Source organism: Metopolophium dirhodum, chromosome 1 (assembly GCF_019925205.1).
Source record: "Metopolophium dirhodum isolate CAU chromosome 1, ASM1992520v1, whole genome shotgun sequence".
Classification (NCBI taxonomy): domain Eukaryota; kingdom Metazoa; phylum Arthropoda; class Insecta; order Hemiptera; family Aphididae; genus Metopolophium; species Metopolophium dirhodum.
Genome location: NC_083560.1, coordinates 142,739,757 through 142,758,563, shown reverse-complemented (window position 1 = coordinate 142,758,563; position 18,807 = coordinate 142,739,757). Strand labels below are relative to the sequence as shown.

The 18,807-nt window shown below is 30.4% G+C and overlaps 3 protein-coding genes and 1 pseudogene across 3 annotated transcripts; 1 reads left to right on the top strand and 3 right to left on the bottom strand.

Annotated features, from left to right (window-relative positions):
• Positions 1–3,223: 3,223 nt before the first annotated feature.
• Positions 3,224–6,558, bottom strand: LOC132933883 (uncharacterized; annotated as a pseudogene).
• Positions 6,559–7,774: 1,216 nt separating this feature from the next.
• Positions 7,775–9,088, bottom strand: LOC132932977 (uncharacterized). Its single transcript, XM_060999317.1, has one exon. The coding sequence runs from the start codon at positions 9,086–9,088 to the stop codon at positions 7,775–7,777; it is 1,314 nt and encodes a 437-aa protein (XP_060855300.1).
• A 4,119-nt stretch (positions 9,089–13,207) lies between these two features.
• LOC132932976 (uncharacterized) lies at positions 13,208–14,667 on the bottom strand. Its single transcript, XM_060999316.1, has 2 exons — positions 13,511–14,667; positions 13,208–13,256 (listed from the first exon to the last, which is right to left on the bottom strand). The coding sequence occupies exons 1-2, from the start codon at positions 14,665–14,667 to the stop codon at positions 13,208–13,210; spliced, it is 1,206 nt and encodes a 401-aa protein (XP_060855299.1).
• Positions 14,668–16,325: 1,658 nt separating this feature from the next.
• On the top strand, positions 16,326–18,272 carry LOC132932975 (52 kDa repressor of the inhibitor of the protein kinase-like). The gene is made up of 7 exons (XM_060999315.1): positions 16,326–16,341; positions 16,559–16,707; positions 16,758–16,879; positions 16,948–17,069; positions 17,142–17,501; positions 17,580–17,645; positions 17,710–18,272. Exons 1-7 carry the CDS (start codon positions 16,326–16,328, stop codon positions 18,270–18,272), a joined length of 1,398 nt encoding a protein of 465 aa, XP_060855298.1.
• Positions 18,273–18,807: the final 535 nt, after the last annotated feature.

The window sequence follows — 18,807 nt, the reverse complement described above, 5'->3', positions numbered from 1 at the left end:
AAATGTATATAATTTTTTTTTTCCTTTTATGTAAAATATTGTAACCTTATGCTAAATATATATATATATATATATATATTGTAACCTTATTATTATTAATAAATAAAAAAAACTTGTTTTTAAATATCACGCTTGTTTTTATTTTACACAATAAGAAAAATAATAATACAGAAAAATTAATTATATTGTGGTCCAAATGGCCCATCGTTTTCCGAACGTCCTTCCTGAATGTTTTCGAGGTGGCTCTCTTGTGCTGGATTTCCCTGTAATTTTTTTTAAAATTAAAATATGTTATGTCGGATTTAAAAAAATGATTATTACCTGCGGATATGAACTGAAGTACGATTGTGGTGAAAAAGCTATGGAACACTCGTCATTGTATCCCTGTAAATAAAAAATATTTTATTAACATAACATAATATAAGCTAAAAGGAAAATTGCTAGTACCTCATATTTTTTTACTTTCTCCATCCATTTTTGAACGATAGAATCAGTTGCATATAATTTTAGTTGATTTGTGAAAATGTAGTCGTTCTCGCCAATAACATGTATTGAAAGATAATTATTATCGATGTTCCTCACATGAGTTCTCATATCGGTCTTAGAATTTTCTAACGCTACGTTTGATTTTAAGAATGAAGCGATTAGATCAATTTGGTGTATTACAATCGGTTTAATTATAATAGATTTTCTATTGATAATCTCAAAAATGGTGTATTCTAAATCTTGTAAGGTCAAAAGATCCGTGCGATTTAACAGAACTCGACATCCGTCTTGAATTTTTGATTCTAAAACAAGTGTGTTCTCCGAGTGATATGTCATACTAGACATTGAAATTACGTCGTTATCCAAAAATAAATTTCGTTTGTATTTTTCTGGACGATCGAGTATGAATGATAGAATGTTCCCCATAAGTCTGAATATACTTTGTAGAAAATCGATAGGAATATTTACATACCGCGAAGATGTTATAATATGAATCACGGTTTTGAATTCATCGGTAGGATCTATCCCAATGTTTAAAAATTTACGAGCTGTGAAGTCGATGGTTAGATTACTGCAATCGATGAGGTTGGGTGGTGGTGGAGTATATTTAAAAGTTTTCTTGTAAATATCAGCCATATTTTCGATTGGACCAGCCATTTTAATTTTAAACACTGAAAAATAATTATGATTTAAACGTTGAATACGAGACGAGCACACGGGCGGAGTAGACACTCGGAGCGATGTAGACACTTGGAATGATGAAGAGCGACTGATTTTATGAAGTGTAACTGTGTTCTTAGACGATTATATTAAATATTAATTGGTGGGGGGACATCGAATAGTCCCTACAGAGTTATCGTGGTAATGCATGCAGCTACAAGTCTGTTAACGCTGATGATGTTTACAAAGGAATGTGCGTTTATGTGTGTGTGTGTGTGTATTATATTTCTGTATGCTATGCAGGAAGCTACATGTTCGTTAAAGTTGTTTACGTTTACAAACGGAAAACATTTTTGTAATAATTCTCGAATGCCATGCGTGCGAAAACATTTAAAGATTATGCTAACGTCAATGTGATAACTGATAACATAGATATGATAACGCGGTGGCGGGCTCGCGCGCGTTCGCGGTGACCCTTTGTAAGGTGTAGCGTTGGTGGTGGTGGTGGGGGGAAATTATAGAATGTTTATTGTTAGAAATATCAGTGGAATATTATATGTAGACTATATTATAATATATGTATGTATGTGTGTTTGTACGTAAGTGCGTATGTAGGTATTTATAGATGTGATAACTGATAACATAGATATGATAACGCGGTGGCGGGCTCGCGCGCGTTCGCGGCGGCCCTTTGTAAGGTATAGTGGTTGTGGTGGTGGTGGGGGAAATTATACATCTCGTACGTATGTGAACGATTGTCGTAAACACCAGTTAAATGAGATAGAATATACCTTGTAATCATAAGCGACCAAGTTGCGCAGCGGTGTGGTTGTCGTTTGGGAAGCGACCGGTTCGAGATCAAATCCCGGTTTGGCAAAAAAAATTTTTAAATTATTTTCCGCGGCTAATCGATAAGGAAGAGTGGCGGGGGGAATATTGTACAAGTGCGTGATTGATGGTTGGGGGTATATGAAGAGCGGGGTAGCGGTGGGAATGTCGTGTACGTATGTGATATGGGTTGAGCAGAGGTGTATAGATGTATGTGGGATGTGCAACGGGCTTCGCGGGATGTGCCATCAGGTATAGGGATGTGCTAGCAGGATGCGGTTCCAGAACTCTCTTTTTTATCCTACTTATATGCATAGACAATTAAACATGTTAATGCACATAAAATAAAAAGTAAATATATAATGTAAATACTTATACATTAATATTATGGTTGATTTAGGCATTGGTCACACTACGCCCGATATTGGCCGATTCGAGACCGTCAAATTCGTCCGATTTTTCGGGTTCATTTATCGGCCGAATTTTCTGGTCTCACTACACCCGTCATCGGTCGAATATACACATCCGTTTGAATATATTGTAATATGCCTCATTCGTTGTTCAGTAGTTGTATGAAATGGAAGTAATCAACCAACTTTATTTTTTGGAAACCAGTCCTGTTCTAAAGTATTTACTGTTCAGTGAAAAAGTACAAAGGCAATGGTGGGTCAACAGAATATTTGAAGAAAGGGAAAAATATGGTGAATTTCACACGCTTTTCCCACAACTTTTAAAACAGCCAATCAAATTTTTTGAATATAAGAGGGTATCACCTGAAACCTTTTTTTATATTTTGGAAAAAATTCGTCCATACATAGAAAAGTATTGCAGTTTCAGAAAATGCATAATTCCAGAAGAAAGACTTGTAGTAACTTTAAGGTAAATATTATTATTTATATTAGTATTAGTATTATTGTTAATAGGTAATCATTACTTAATATTTTTCAATTAATATATAAAATAACTAATATGAAATGAGATAATTATAATTTTCCGAGGCTATAATTACGTTTTTTTTTTTTACACAAATTTAATATAACATGAATAAAGTTATTGAACAAATAGATCAGTATAAAATAGTAAAAAAGTTTTATTGAACAAATTGATAAGAATAAAATAATGAAAACAACTTTTATTGAACAACTTAATAAAAAAACAACGTTTCGTACTTTCAGTTTAAAAAAAAATAATACATACCTTTTTAATATTATAGTAAAAATTAACTTGCTTATAAAATATACATTTTTTTTTATTCGTTATTAATGTTTTGCCAAGAAGATAAACATGTATTATCTACAGCTGTAGGATTTAAGTTTGTTTGACCACAAGGAATAGTGTTCTTAATATTAGACTGGCAATTTGATGAAGAATATTCGGGCTGATTCATATAGTATGAGGGAATCGATGAATTGACAAAGAATGTTGAAGGAGTAAAAGTATTACTTGATCCAGTGGTATTTTCAGTTTGTTCTGCCATTACAACATTTTGAAGTTTAAGCCTTACAGCTAACTTTCTGTGTTTTGGTATTTCTCTTAAACGAGGCAACAAACTCATAAGGAAATAAAAATCTTCATCTTCATCATTTTTTTTTTTTTGTGAATTTGCCTGTATCGTATTGAACTGTAGAAGTTTTTGTTTTTCGATTGCTAGTAAATCTTGCATCACATCATTTCTTCCCTTCTTTTTTTTTTGATGATGGTCCTTCTTCAAAAGATAAAATACTAGACGATGGATTTTCAGTATGTTTTTCAGAAAAACTTGTTTCATCAAAATCATTCACGACATCAATGGACGAATTACATGGTGAATTTGGAAAGCTCTCTTGTTCATCAATATGAGTTTTTGATTGTTCTACTATGTTTCCCACCATTTTTCTAGGAGTTATATTATCCTTTAAAAAATATAACGACTCAAAATATTTCCACTGAGATTCAACAGCTTCTTCTTCTAATCCTGATCCTGTGGGACGTTTTAATTTTTTAAATTCTTTCCTAAATGTATCTCTCAAACTTGCCCATTTAGTCTTTAAAATGTCACCTATGTAAAAAAAAAAAAAATTAGCCTACTAAATGTTTATACATATTATAATTATATTATATTATATTTGTATTTTTATTACTTCTTAGTTGTTTTTATTTACGGCATCCGTGCGGTAAGTTGAATTAATATTATAAAATTTTAGAAAATAAGTAAAATCATTATTCTTGGTTATTTAATACATAATTTCGTTCAAAATTAAACTTCAAATAACTAAAAAAAAAACTGTGTTCGTGTATATTTTTAGATTTTTTGATTATGGAAATAACTACTTATACCTACGGAGAACTTTGTTTTAAATGTTCAATCCTTAACTACAAAATTTGAACATCTTATAAATTTTTAATTACAAAATAATTATTAAATTTTAAATTTGATAAATATTGTCAATATTTTGAACTTCAAATTCTTATAAAAAAAATAATGTCTATGTATTTTTAATATTTTCAACTATACTATTGTAGCAATATATCAGGAGTCTTGAAGGCTTTTTGGCCCAACACATAAAATTTTATTGATATTTATAAAAAAAAACTAATAAAATTGGAAACTGAAAATGTCCCTAAACAGTTCAAAACAAATGATAATATTTTGATCGAATTTTATCATGTATAGATAATGCCAATTAAACAACCAGTAAAAATTTCTTTTATTTGAAACATTTACCTCCACACCACCAATCAAAAAAAAAATAAATAATTTGGTTTATATCATAAAAACTTTTCAGTCTAACCATTGTGATCTGCAATTAGTATAATGTAAGTATATTACATGTATAAATGCATGCACACATGAAAATAAATAATTACGTAATATTTAATAAAGATTTAATCATTTAAATGTACTTTTTTGAGTAGATTCGTGGAATAATCTGCATAGACATAAAATACTCAAAATTGCAATTTTTAAAAGGTCCCATCGAACAAGATACTGAAGTTGAAACCGAAACATTATTTCGACTATACTTATCGTATACACACACAAAAATTTTTTTAAAAAAATTAAATAAATAACACACATCATCATTGTTAAATCAATAAATTCATTGCTCCGCTCAGAATCTAAAACTACAAAAAAAATTTATTAAAAATGTAATACAAGGTTTCTCACACAAATTTTTAAGTACAATAGCAGTTTAAACATTAAAAATACATAATATTATATATGCATGTACATGCATAATGTATATCATTATTTTTTATTTTTTCAAGTTCAAATTTAGTATTGCCATAAACATATTATTCCTGGGTACTTGAAACTTTTAGAAGTTCTTTAATTTGTTTTGCCAATAATTGCTTATTTTTTTTCAAGGAAATGTATGTTTATTTATTTGTATTTTTTAGGTATCTATCTACAGGCACATCTTATCGAGCGTTGTCATTTTCATTCCGTATGGCCCATAATACAATTGGTAAAATTATCTACGAGACTTGTAATGCTATTTGGGAGGTTTTTTCTAGCATTCATATGCCGTTCCCAAGCACTGAATTATTTGAACAAATTGCCTATGATTTTGAGAAACTATGGAAATTCCCGAACTGTATTGGATGTATTGACTCAAAACATATTCGTATAAAATGCCCAAATAACTCTGGTTCGATGTTTTATAATTACAAAGGTTACTTTTCTGTCCACTTACAAGGAGTCTGTGATGCCAAATATAAATTTATATCGGTTGATATAGGAGCATACGGACGACAGAGCGATAGTGGAATATTTACCGAATCAAATATTTTTAAAAATTTGGAAGCTAAATCCTTTAATGTACCTAATTACAGACCATTACCGAACACAACTACTCCAATGCCATTTGTTCTATTGGGTGATCAAGGATATCCACTGAAAGAGTATCTATTAAGACCCTATCCATTCGATAAAAATTTGGATTCGGCAAAAGAAACATTTAATTACCGTTTGAGCAAAGCTCGGCGTATGATTGAATGCACTTTTGGAATTTTGGTATCGAAATGGAGATGTTTAAAAACCGAACTTCAAATGAACCCGGAACATGTTGATATAGTTATTAAGACTATATGTTTGTTGCATAATATTATCATCGATAAAGAAGGTATAGATGAAACACTACTGGAGCAGGTTCGTCGTGACCCAACTATAAACTCAGAAACACATTCAGTATCTAGACGCAATAACAGATCAAGAACGGAAGCATACATAATACGTGATACTTTTAAAGATTATTTCACAACTGTTGGAGCTATAAAATAAAAGTAACAATTGTTAAATTGTACCTATAATAATATTATATAATTATTCATAACCTAAATTTGTATTTTATTTATTATCTATTTATCAAATTTAATTCAGATTTACCACCATCACAATATTAATAATAATAATAATAAACAATAATCTCAATTACAATATTTTATTAATTTTCAAATTAAATTTATGTATTTACATTTTTATATTTACTTACCTTTGACCTGCATTTCTTTTTCAATTTCCTGCCACAATTTCCTGGTTATATCTCTATTATGGTGTTTTTTGCTTGTAGAATCCCATATAGGTTCTCTTTCAAAAACTAAACTAATTAGTCGTTCGCAATCAACCATTATTTCAAAATTCAAAGATACGTATTTTAAATAAAACACAGGCAATGAAACACAAAACTATCGACGTACGACGTACCGTCTTCTTACTAGTGTTTGATGTAAATGAATAATAATACTAATAATAATAATTGTTCAACTATATTGGTATTATTTCGGATTGGTAGACGATGCGCAGGAAATATCCATTTTCGGATTCAAACGGCCGATAAAAACAAATAATATTGTTTTTGCCCGTTAACGGTCGTATACGGCCGAATTATTCTGAACTAGTGTGACCATTATAAATAGATTCAATTGAATTAATATATTCGGCCGAACGTTTTTCGGCCGATATCGGGTGTAGTGTGACCAATACCTTAGATACATGTAATAGGAAAAATATGTAGGATTATAACAATATAATATAAAAATTGTTGTTTTATTTATTTATTATTTAAAAAAAATACAAAAATACAAAAAATACAAAACACTATGTAATATAATATAATAAACCATTCGGGTGAATATGATAACTAGTTGGTTTTTTATATGGTAACTCGGTTATTTTAATTTTTACAATTTCTTTGGTATTATTTACAACATATGACTGATAATGGTCGTCAAAACCATTTGTACAAAATAAAGAGCAAATAGCTACAGGAATCATATCTGGTAAAATATAAATATGCTTTATTAATCCATACACTGGTAAACTAGTTACTTTATTTATAGATATAACAACACACATATTGTTAGCGGAATAATGAGTACCATTTACATTAACCCATGAAATAAATGTATAACCACTAACATCATTCAAGACACTAGAAATATTTTTTAGTTCCTCCTCAGAAATAAAAATTGTTTTACCAATCTTAAATAGGGCAGATAGATTAAAATTAATACTGTTGGCTACTCGATGAGCTACTTTGAGTTGGTTTTTCAAAAATAAAGTGTAGCAGATATTTTTTCTGCTGGTTATAGCTTGTGCAGCCACTTTTGACTCCTTGTGTTTAGCCTCAAAACGCATTGACCAAATATTTATCAATGGACCTACTCTTTCCATTATAGAGGGATAGTGCAATAGATGATGGTGCTTAGGCTTTAAATTGGTTGTGAACAATTTTGTATATAATTGATGATGTTCATCAATTAAGTTTTTTAATATAAATGGACACTCAGGTCCAACACTGTGTGATGTTGCTATATCTTATATTTTATTTAATACAATATATAATTGCCAGATTTCTGAATTTCTAGGAACCATATCTCCTATTAACAGACCTAGATATCTAGTTAAGCACCACATTTCACTAACAGTAGTCTTTAACATTAAAGGCTTGTTATTTTTTAAATTATTTTCTGAAATTGCTTGAGGTCTATTTCTAATGTCGGTAGGACCATATCCAAAATACTGTATCCTTTGATTTAGTGTCTCTAAACTAAAATATTTAAAATCAATTATAAAGAGCCTTAAAATACCTGTTAAATCATAATTACAAACACCCTCTAGTAAGTCATGCATGAGGTCGACAGAATAATTATGAACAACATGAAAAGAGGTAACATCATTCCAAATACAAGATTCGACAACACCAGTTGTGGATAAGTTTTTAATGTTAACATCAATTGAATAATTTTCCACTGTTCTAAGTTTAGAAGTATCTTGGAGTGTTAAAGAATTACATTCAGCTTTGGAACATTTGCAAAATCTACAAGGATAGTTTGCATTAAAACTTTCCGAAAACCCTAAAATGCTGTGTAAGCCTAAATTATCACCTAATATTAGAGCTAATGATAAATATATTTGAATATTTTGATTGTCAACACATATCTGAATACCCCTGGACTCCAAATCATTAATTTCTAAAATTATGTGTTTGAAGAGTTCCCGATTCCCTACCAGTTTCTTGTCAGTAGTGTTAAACAATAAAACCATAAAAATGTTTTCTAACTTAGAAGCAAATTCAGGAGGGCAACCAGGCAAACTTACATAAATTGCTCCTAACTTCTGTATTCCAGCATGACTTCCAAGGGAGTTATTTGTTTCAAAATCATCAAAATACAGAAAAAAAGGAATTAATATTTTATCAGAGAGTAAAATTTTATCTCTCCACATTTGACTTTGTATAAAATTATGGATCAAATTATCATTGGCTTCTATTATAGTTTCTGAATATTTCAAAAAGGTATTATATACATTTGGTACTTCAAAAAATTGTCTAAATAATTTCTCTAGTTGTACGCTATAGATTTTGACAGGAATTGATTTAATAATCACATCTCCTCTTTGGAGAGAATCATTTGGTCTATAACCTACAATAGATCCAAGTGGTTTTATCAATGTACCCAAGCTGTGAAATGCTTTAAATCTTTTATGTTCAGTATTTAAATTTTTGAAAGGATCACACAAAATATTAAACTTAACATTTAGGCGTATTATGGAATCACCAGCAAAATTTGATTCTACTTCAGTTTTCAAAGGAGGAACTATATCATTTAAAAATGTTGTTATATCATTCATAATACTTTGAACTTTATTTCTTGGTAACCCTGACTCGTTATACCATTTTGACAATAATTCTACTGCTTTATTATTAACAAATGATTCATAGTTGTCACCATTGTCAGTTACAATGGTGATGGACTCATCCAATACATTATTATTTATAATATTAATACTAGATGCATCAGGTAAGTCAAAATGATCATTATTAGAAATGTTATTCAAATCATGTGAAATTGGAGAACTGTTAATATGACATTTTACATGTTTTTTAAATGAATTTAGGCTACTAAAAGACCTTAAACAGTTATCTTCAAGGCACTTATAAAATGTTATATTGTTTGCATGATAAACTTTGAAATGTAAAAATAATAAATTAAAATTTGCAAGATTTGATAAACATTTAAAACATTTAGGCATTTTTAATGTAAGAATGATACAAACATATAACATATAATTAGATATAAACAGTACAATGTAATTTATATAAGCAACAGTTTAAATGTAGGTAGGTAGATACCTAATACAGAATAGGTAATTTTATTATAACAATTAAAAAATGAACATATTTTGTTATAGAAAAATTAAAGTTCAATAGTATAGCACTAGATATTAATAATTTATAATTTAAATGTTATAGATAATATAACAGTATATAAGATTATCAAAAGAGTATAGTAAGTTACTTTGAAAAATATGATAATATGTAATAAATAGTATTTTATATAGACAAAAAAAAATAATATGACTATCAAAATTGTTTTAGATCATTTAAGATTATATTTGTGGATGTGAATCGTTTGTCGTGATCGGTGGTAATATTATAAAAATATTTTTGGATAAATTCCCATAAATGTTCAGATTCTTTCGGATAATTGAGGTTTAACGAAAAAAAACTTTTAAACGCCAGATCAACTGCTTTCATAGGTGTTTCTACTTTAAATTGGTACTTATTAATTATCACATAAGATGCAGTTACCTTAAGAGGATTTTCGATGTCTAGACATAAAAATGTAATATATGGTTGTACTGTAGTGTTTGATCTTTTAGCCTTGTTTTCTTTTTGGCAATATATGTCATTCATTTGTGTTGCAGACTGTAAACATAATAGTAAAATTATTTTTGTTAAGTAGGTATTTAGTTATGTATAGTATATTGTAGCTACATAGATATTGAGGGTATATATTTAGGTATATGTAAATTAGAAAACAATTACTTTAGCAAAACAAACAAATCCATCAGCAATTTCTTCAGTTGAAGGTCTCCACTTTTCAACTTTTCTTTTCTTTGAACCATTTGACGTAGATGAGCAAATTGTTTTCGATTGAAATATTCTTGGAAGAATATATAATGCAGCTATATTAATGTCTACAATTAGAAACATAAAAATATTAATTATCAAATAAAGAAATCTATATAGGTACATAGTATATCTGAAGGTTAAGTTAGGTTAGGTTAGGATAGATGTATCCTCAGTTCTCGATTTGTAGGCTTAGCCATCAAACCAAAAAAAAAATGTTAGATTTAGGTACCCTGCATAAAAAAATATTATATCTTTGTAGATATAATTACCTGGATTTTCTGGTTTGCTAAGCACTTCTAAATAGCTAAAATATTGTACTTCCTTTACAATTTTAGTTTGACACTTTTCTAAATACTTATAAAAAATGTTGGAAACTGTTATAAAATGCAACTTCTTTATTTGGAAAAAGTAGATCAAAATCCAAATCAATCTAAAATAATATTACGAACATTATAATTAAATTAAATTATTAAAATAGTAGCCAGTAGGTATATTAATACTTTAAACAGTTATAACTGCAGTCTGCAACTGCTACATATTATACAATATAGGTTTCAGGTATACTATATATTAAAAAATTATCATTTTACTTTTCCCCTCTAACTGATCTTTCATCATATTATAAAAGGTAAATATAATAATACATAAGTATATGTTTGTACATATACCTACTTAGGTATGCTTTTACATTTTTACGTATATACTAGGTATTGTTTTTAAGAGGATAACAAAAATAATTTTTAATTATAATTTTTATTAGTTTATTATAAAAGAGTGTAAATTAAATTAAAGATTGTACCTAATGAAAAATGATGACAATTAAAAGTACCTGTCATAGAAAGTCTTTAATTTAGTCTATTATTCAAATCATATTGTTTTAATTTACCTATTGGCTATTTTAAATAAAAATCTATCCACATTATGTAAGTAGTAGGTACAAAACTTTAAAAACTTCAGAATTTGTTTAATTTACCTATTGTAATTTATACTAACCAACTGACACGCATTAACACCTCTCATGGCTGGATAACTAATAAAATATTCTAGCTCTAGGTCACTCTCTAATAATTTCTTGTACCTATAATCACTTGTTTTGGCCCATTTGTCTAGTACAACAGTCATCGGCTCATCATTACTTCTTAGCCAAATTATCATATCATCCAAAACTATTTTTAAAACAATTCTAAAATGTTAATATTTAAATAAAAAGAAACAATGTGTTTTAATAAAATAATGCAAAGGAAAAATTAGAACCTTCATTTGCTTCGATGGTTTCGTATAATGTATTTGGTTTTACTTTAGAGCTGTTTTGTAACTTCCGAATGTCTTTTCGTACATTGCAGTAACGGTCCCATAATTTACCTCGTGCTAATTTAATATTTTTATTTATTTTTTGAAATGGTGTATAATAAATGAATTCCGATTCTGTTTCAAAACATTCAACAATCTCCTTTGCTAACTGTTGAATTTGGACTGAAGATAATGTCTCATTTAAACTTTTTTTTAGTTCATGATCAATAAATTATTAACTTCACCATTTTACTTCTCATACTCATATTGCATATATTATTTTGTTCATAAAGTCTTATTATCATATTTCCCTCTTGGGACTTTTGTAGTATATTTTTTATATTACCATTATTACTTCCAGTAGTTCTAGGATGTATATACACCTATATGATATATATATATATATATATTAAAAATCTAATTATTTAAGTATATATATTACCTACAGTAACATTAAAGAATTACAATAATTTATTACTTTGGGAGATTGTGATGTTGGGAGAACAGGATCTTGGTTAATTGTGGAATCATTTCTTATACCCTCAAGAGGTTCAAATTCAATAACATTCATATCAGCAATGTTTATTTCATTTTGACTGGATAGTTCTAACACCTTTAATACAAGATAGGGTTGATATAGATAGGTTTATACAGAAAAATGTGTACATACAATTTGGATGTTTAAAGAAAAATGGAGTAAAAAGCATAACTTATTTACTTACTGGAACAGTAATACTATTTTTAAACAAGTTAAATTTGTTTAAAAATGTTGATAGGTAACCGACTTTTGGGATCAATGTTTTGATCATATCTTCATCCAGATTTATCAATGCTTCTCTGTCTACCCCTTCATCTATACAACTTTGAATGGAGTATTGCTGCGAGTATACGGTTAAAAGATATTTTCATCAAACCCAAAATTATAAAACAAATGAACGAATATTCCGAGAATTTGATCGGGAAAATTCTTCAAGTGGATTCACCGCCTAATAATGTACGAGAAATGCAAATTTTCATTAACAACCAAGAAGTTAAGCAAACCAGTGAAAACCAATTCCTCAACCAAATCAAAATGTTTGCACCTACACAATTAACCGAACTTTGTATGAATCGTCTGGTGACACCAAACACCCCAGAGGTAATTCAGAAATGTATTATCACATTATATAAAATATTTAATACTTTTTATATTATTTTAGCCATATGACAAGAATTTTAGAAGCCCGTCATTAATGATACCAAGCTATTCACCTGTCAACGCTGGTAACTACAAATCGTACGAAGACTCCATTAGAAGTAATGGATTTAATCTGACGGATGAGGATTATGATTTATCTAAGGTAATTTATTAAATAATTTTTAGTAAAAACAATTTAATGATTTTTATATTTATTTTTCCAGCTGATAGATCATTTTGATGGTCCAACGTCACCCGATGATAACTGTAGCCAACAACTGTCGTTCGACGAAAATGATGGGCCTGATTTTTTCAATCTAAACCAATGCATCGTCTCAATTCAAGACACCACGGACATCTCGATCAACTAGTGGTGAACCCCAAACACCGTTGCGTAAAGTAAAACGTAGACTTTTCTAATAATTTATGTAAAATAAATAATTTATGTAAAATAAAAAAAAAAAAAAGACGTGATATATAAGAAAAAAGTTTTTTTATTTAATAATATTAAGGTTTACAATAAATATTAAGATTTACAATAAAATATTAAGGTTTACAAAAAGTATTTACAATAAATATTTACAAGGTTCTTACTTCTCCGTTAAATGGATTATAAGTAATAATTTGGTCATGTAATATTAAACAATATGCGGAAGTGGAAGCTGGAAACGCCTCATCAGCTTCTAGTTCAATTCTGAGGTCAACAGTTGACATTTTCACGTTGTCGTTCTGTCGGCTCATGTCAACAACTATGATTGGAGAGTGATTTTTGAATTCTGATCGGTTCAATAGAGGTGTTACATCGTCGTGACCGTAGTAAGATTTTTGGAACTCTGCATACGCGCGGTATAATTTCGCCATCTTATTCTTGTTAAAGTCACTTTGAAAATCTTCATATAGAAATACTTCGGAGTTTAAATAGACTTTCAAGTTTTTAATTTTACAATGATCGAAGTATGACATTGCTTTACTTGTGCTATTTTTCCTATCAGTTTGAAATCCGATTATAACATATCGAGGTTTTTCCAACTTGTTGGATGTCTTTACTTTCCACGAATGTGAAGTGTTTTGAGGTAAAAATGGGTACTCACACAGTTCCCACGATCTGAACGTACATGTCAGGGGTTTTTGACTGTTGACTACTTTCAACAGTCGAATTTTTTCTCTATCGCTAACTCTCACTATAGGCATCCGCCACAATATTTTTGTTATATTTATTTTAGCGTCTTTTAGTTTAGGAGCGTCTACGACAGCTTCATTATTTTTATACTTTTTGATGGCATTCATATCAATCGAAGCTCTATTTAATATGAGTTGCTGGCTACAGTTTATTAAAATGCGTTTATAATCTTCACAAAAACCAAACAAATGTTTAAGATTAATACATCCGTTAAAATTACCACTATCAATAAAATCTTTATTAACATTTTTAAAATCACTATCCCAGGCAGCGTTTTGGTGTGAGGAAATATTTGTTTTATTGTACGAACAATATCCTTTTAATGTGGTCGATATACCCGGATTGACGAGTTTCTGAATTTGATTTCCGTTTATTTCATATTTCATTTCGGAGAAAAGAAATGCCAGTCCGTTGTTTATAAATCTAATCTCGTCAGTTATTTCTGCAGGTTTGGTTATTGTTCCCTCGATGTAAATATAACTCTCGCACGGTAAAGTATAAGACTCTGTGTTATGTAAAGCAATACGCACCTCATCATTATTAGAAAGAGCCGATGTTGAATACGGTAAAAAAGAATGATAATCAATTTGTGTTATTTTACAATCGTCGATGTAACCAGCCGTCACGTCTAAATATGTGTCGTCCATATTAAATGACGTTAATCGAGCGTAGAAAAGCCAAATTATCAGGTGTTAGACTATGTTTAGTCTGTTTTCGTCTCGAATATTTTTTCTTCTTCGGAGTTGTTACCTTGTTAGTGTTTTTAACACGACTAACGGGTTTTTCATATACAGCCCTATTTATATTGTAAAATTGAAGCCCCATCACGAGTCTTGAATTAATAATCGTATTGATAGCGGTTCGCCCCGTAGATCGATCAACTCGTCGTCCTGATTTTTTAAAATTATACTTGCGTGTGTTATAGATGTAGAATTAATGGAGTAAAAAACCAAATGTGTTGGTACCTCTATTATTTTATAGCCTGGAGGAACATTCGGATAGAACTCGTGGATTGTATGGCACTGCTTACCGTTGACGAATGAACCCATAACTAGATTTGAATCGATATATATACAGTTTGTTTTGGTAATATTGACCAACGTATCTGATTCGTGTTTGACATTAGCAGCATATTTACGATTTTTGAACCCCAACAACTGTCCTATACTATCCGTCATACGAAAATCTACAGTTTCACTACAAAACATTGTACATTTTAGTGTATTATTATCTGCTCTCAACTCGAATAGGTTATCGGTATCTGTATTATGCAATACACGTTTTATAGCTGCTTCAATTTCATTCAACTCATAAGAGCCGGTAGGTATTACATAGCTGTCGCTATTCATATTGTTATCATTACTGTATGTGAAGCATATTTTATTACACTTTTCGTTTACGTTAGGAATAGAATTATTCGTTTGAAAACCTAACAGACAGATTTTTGCATTTTTACTGACTTCTATCGGTGAAAAAAGTCACATGACAATTCGCTAGAGTTACCGATTAACGTTATAGTGTACATGATAAAAATTTTAAGCACAGACGACCACAGTTTGTTGTGTTATATTTCTGATGTCTCTCGTAGTTATATTCGATATTGCAACCGTTGAAATATTTCTGTAATTCTAGCGGTGGCGTTAAATTTCCATAACTATCATAATATTTAATTTTTTTTCCGATTTTCTTATAGGTACGCTACCCAATGAGTACCTGTACCGTTTTCGATGTCTAAATTAACTACAGCCGACTCTTGATGTTTTGCTCGTCGAGGTAACTTGTCTCTAGCAAATACACCGATGAAATGAGGAATTTTCAACATGTCAGCGTATTTTATAATCTCATAATCGTACAACGCTCTATCGGGTAACGTAGAAATTAGTTTTTTGACCTTGATTTTTTAACCGAGCCGCCCTTGTGTGGTGCTAGGTATAAACCTTTACCTTTTACGATTTTATAAGAACTACCCTTGTGAGGAGTAAGATATAATCCTTTGCCTAAATGAATAGGTGTGCTTTTTCCAGAATTTAATTCTTTCACGACTTTTACTATATTACCTACTCCACCGGTAAGCGCGCCTAATGCTGATAAACCAGCAAAAATAGGAATTAAAGGTAGAACACCACCTTTTTTCGGTATTGGTATAATTCTTTAAATATATATAGAATGAAAATGTGAACAAAAATGACAAAGTTACAACTCCGCCTAATAATATTTGTTTGTTTGTAAATCGTTCTTTAACTGATAAAGAGAAAATTAAGGTAAGAAATAATGTAGTTTTTTTCTTATTTTTTTAAGCGTAATAATGGTACAAACTACAAGTACAGCATTCTCACGCTTCTAGTATTTGACTTAATTAACTACTAAGTACTTACAAAGAATTGTAATAAACTATAAAGTAGGTTCTAGGCATAACACAATATTATTTTATTTATTTTTAGGTTTTAAAAAATGTATGGATTCCTAAAAAAGATTTTATTTTTCCTATACTGGATACGTATACAAAAAAGAATTTGCGATTTCAATATACTTGGTTAGAAAGATTTCCGTGGCTAGTATATTCGAAAAAAGAAGATGGAGCTTACTGCCGATATTGTGTAGTTTTTGCAAAATATGGAGGAGTTGGAAACCAATCTTTAGGACAGCTTGTACAAACTGTATTTCGCAATTTTAAAAAAGCTCTTAAAGTAATAATCGCTTTTATGATAATATTTTGTATAACATAAAACCATTATAGGCATTTCAAGATCACACAAAGTCTGCTTATCACGAAATGAGTGTTTTAAAGTCTCAACAATTTCTAAGTATTTTATTTGATCATAAACAGCCATCAATAGTAGAACGCATTGACACTGATAGGTGATTTAACTATTTTAACAAAAGTGCCTATATATAATATTAAATTGTCAATAATGTCATCATTATAGATTGGCTAAAGTCAAAGAAAATAGAAAAAGACTTGTTCCTATTATTCAGTGTATTTTGTTGTGTGGTAGAGAAGAAATTCCTTTACGGGGACATCTGGATTTTGGTAAAATAGTGATAGATGGTAATTGAAATTATAATAACTCAATTTGTATATATAATTTGAATTAAATATATTTATTTCAATAATCAACAGATATAAATTCAATAGAAGGTAAATTTCGTGCCATTTTAAAATATCGAGCAATAGGCGATGAACATTTAAAAAATATGTTGGAAGGTTGTGGTAAAAGGAACAAATATACAAGTCCTATAATTCAAAACCAAATTATTGAGGCGTGCAATAAAATTATTCTCAAACAGATTGTTGATAAAGTAAATTCTTCAAAATGCTTCTCAATCTTAGCTGACGAAACGACTGATGTAGCTACGAAGGAACAATTATCAATAAGCGTGCGTTATGTGGATAATGATGATATATTACATGAAGATTTTCTTCAATTTTTTGAAATAAACAGTTTGATTGGTTCAAGTTTAGCTTCATCTATATTAGATGGTAATTATTGGTAGTATAAATTATTATAAATCATTGTTGACTATTTAAAGTTATGATATGTTTTAATTTTTATTTCAGGTTTAAATGCTTGCGGTATTGATTGTGAACACTTGTATGGCAGGGAAATTCAATGGTGTCCAAGCTGTAATTAGAGATAGCTATCCAAAGGCACTATACATTCATTGCTCTGCACATTCTTTCAATTTAGCAGTATGTACATCCAGTGATATAAAATCTGTTAGAAATTGTTTGGGAATCGTTGAACGGCTTTATGTATTTTTCAACACACCAAAAAGAAAAAATGAATTAATCAACGAAATTGAAAATAGTGACTCCATACCTTGTTCTAACGCTAGGACACTGAAAAGGCAATGTGCAACAAGATGGGTACAGAAATACGAATCATTGAATGATTTTGTTGAATTATTACCATTTGTGATTAAGGGCGGTGAAAGCACAGGTGAAGCACAGGACGACGACATCGTCGTGCCCAAGATACCGCTCACGTCCAGCGGTGAGGACGACCTGCCCATCTTACTGCGGCGCCTTCAATTCCCGGTGAGATTGTCGTTCGCCATGACTATCAACAAGTCGCAGGGTCAGACGTTCGACAGGGTAGGTTTGCTACTGACGTCGCCTGTGTTCACGCACGGGCAGCTGTACGTAGCGTTTTCGAGGGTGAGAAACGCACAGTCCGTGAGAGTTGGCATGTACGCCGATGATAGCGGGCGATTTGTCACCAAGAACATTGTGTACAGGGAAGTTCTGTAATGCAATATGTGTTGACAATGGTAAGTGTAAGTCTAGCGGACGCTCGATAATCAAGGTTGGGTGACGCTCAATGATCAAGTCTAGGTGACGCTCAATGATAAAGTCTAGGTGACACTCGATGTTCAAGTCTAGGTGACACTCGATGATCAAGTCTAGGTGACGCTCAATGATCCAAGTCTAGGTGACACTTGATGTTCAAGTCTAAGTGATGATAGATTATCAAGTCTAGGTGACGCTAGATTATCAAGTCTAGGTGACGCTCGATGATCAAGTCTAGGTGACGCTCGATGATCAAGTCTAGGTGAGGCTCGATGATCAAGTCTAGGTGACGCTCGATGATCAAGTCTAGGTGACGCTCAATGATCAAGTCTAGCGTCACACCAGATGTTCAAGTCTAGGTGATGTGGAAAGAAAGTTTGACAACCTCCAAGTAATCTCTCTGGATGCGAATACTCAAAGGTGTATTCGTAACTAATGTCAAACGGTTTGTTAGGATTTTATAATATTGTACAGTCACACATACATTTGTCAATAA

Coding starts and splice junctions, on each gene's coding strand:
- LOC132932977 (XM_060999317.1), bottom strand. CDS start 9,088: ATGAATGATATAACAACATTTTTAAATGATATAGTTCCTCCTTTGAAA.
- LOC132932975 (XM_060999315.1), top strand. Junction 16,708..16,757: donor ATTTTAAAAAAGCTCTTAAA/GTAATAATCGCT, acceptor AAACCATTATAG/GCATTTCAAGATCACACAAA. Junction 16,880..16,947: donor GAACGCATTGACACTGATAG/GTGATTTAACTA, acceptor TCATCATTATAG/ATTGGCTAAAGTCAAAGAAA.
- LOC132932976 (XM_060999316.1), bottom strand. CDS start 14,667: ATGGACGACACATATTTAGACGTGACGGCTGGTTACATCGACGATTGT. Junction 13,257..13,510: donor GAACTAGAAGCTGATGAGGC/GTTTCCAGCTTC, acceptor ATAAATTATTAG/AAAAGTCTACGTTTTACTTT.